This window comes from Fulmarus glacialis, unplaced genomic scaffold (genome assembly GCF_000690835.1).
Source record: "Fulmarus glacialis isolate BGI_N327 unplaced genomic scaffold, ASM69083v1 scaffold16141, whole genome shotgun sequence".
NCBI classification, from domain to species: Eukaryota; Metazoa; Chordata; class Aves; order Procellariiformes; family Procellariidae; genus Fulmarus; species Fulmarus glacialis.
In genome coordinates, this window is record NW_009191049.1 from 50,352 (window position 1) to 52,031 (window position 1,680).

Consider the following 1,680-nt stretch of genomic DNA (forward strand, 5'->3'; position numbering starts at 1 on the left):
GATGCCGACTTAACAAAAATGACACCAAAGCAGAGGATTGAACTCTTAAACAGAATGAGAAGCTTCTCGGAGGTGGAACTTCATAATATGAAGTTGGTTCCTGTTGTAAATAACAGACTCTTTGACATGTCGGCCTTCATGGCTGGACCGGGAAATGCAAAGAAGGTGGTGGAAAACGGGGCCTTACTCTCATGGAAACTGGGATGTTCTCTGAGCCAAAACAGTGTCCCCAACATCAGCAAGGTGGAGGCTCCAGCTAAGGAAGGAACCATGTCTGCCCACCTTGGCTACCCTGTTGTTGGCTGGCACATTGCAAACAAGAAACCTCACCTCCCAAAGAGGATGCGGCGGCAGATCAACGCCACTCCTACGCCTTTGACTGCCATCGGGCCACCCACCACTGCCGCGCAAGAACCGCCGACCAGGATTGTCCCCACCCCAACATCGCCTGCCATCGCGCCTCCCACGGAGACGACGGCCCCCCCCGTCCGGGAGCCCATACCGCTGCCGAGGAAGCCTACGGTCACCATCAGAACAAGGGGCCCCATCGTCCAGACACCCACTCTGGGACCGATCCAGCCAACCAGGGTAGCAGAAGGCACCGGCACGGCCTCTGTGCCAATTCGCCCCACGATGCCGGGGTATGTAGAGCCCACAGCAGTGATCACACCGCCCACAACTACCACTAAGAAACCAAGAGTCTCCACTCTGAAGCCAGCCACACCATCCACGACGGATTCCTCCACAGCGACGACGCGAAGGCCTACTCGAAGACCTAAAACGCCCCGTCCAACAAAGCCTCCCAGCACGACCAGATCCCCCATCTCCAAGCTGACAACGGCCTCCCCGCCGACCCGCATACGCACCACAGCTAGCGGGATCCCCCGGCCCTGGGAGCCAAATGAGCCACCCAAGCTGACGAACCACATCGACAGGGTTGACGCGTGGGAGGGCACCTACTTTGAGGTTAAAATACCATCAGATACCTTCTACGACAAGGAAGATACCACCACTGACAAACTGCAGCTGACCTTGAAGCTGAAGGAGCAGCAGATGATAGAGGAGAATTCGTGGGTCCAGTTCAACAGCACCAGCCAGCTCATGTACGGCATGCCGGACCACAACCACATCGGGAAGCACGAATACTTCATGTACGCGACCGACAAAGGCGGGCTTTTCGCTGTGGATGCTTTCGAAATCCACGTCCACAAACGCCCGCACGGGGACAAGTCTCCAGTGAAGTTCAAGGCCAGGCTGGAAGGGGACCACAATGCGGTGGTGAACGACATCCATAAGAAGATCATGCTGGTGAAGAAGCTGGCTCTGGCGTTTGGTGACAGGAACAGCAGCACCATCACGGTGCAGGACATCGCCAAAGGCTCCATCGTAGTGGAATGGACGAACAACACGCTGCCCCTGGAGCCCTGCCCCCGGGAGCAGATCCGGACTTTGAGCAAAAAAATTGCGGATGACTCCGGCAGGCCGAGCCCGGCTTTCTCCAATGTCTTGCAGCCCCAAAAACTGACCGTGTCGGTGGTCGGCTCCGGCAGCTGCAGGCACATGCAGTTCATCCCCGTGATGAAGGACGGAAGGGTGATCTCAGAGGCGACGCCGACGGTGGCAGCAGGCAAAGACCCCGAGAAGAGCAGTGAGGACGACGTGTACCTGCACACCGTGATC

General features: G+C 57.4%; 1 protein-coding gene across 1 annotated transcript in view; it reads left to right on the forward strand.

Annotated features, from left to right (window-relative positions):
- DAG1 (dystroglycan 1 (dystrophin-associated glycoprotein 1)) overlaps nt 1–1,674 on the forward strand; it is a gene marked incomplete at its 3' end in the record, with an annotated part of 15,779 nt that extends 14,105 nt beyond the window's left edge. The window contains exon 3 of the mRNA XM_009586551.1: nt 1–1,674. Within this exon, the coding sequence (XP_009584846.1) occupies nt 1–1,674 (1,674 nt within the window).
- Nucleotides 1,675–1,680: the final 6 nt, after the last annotated feature.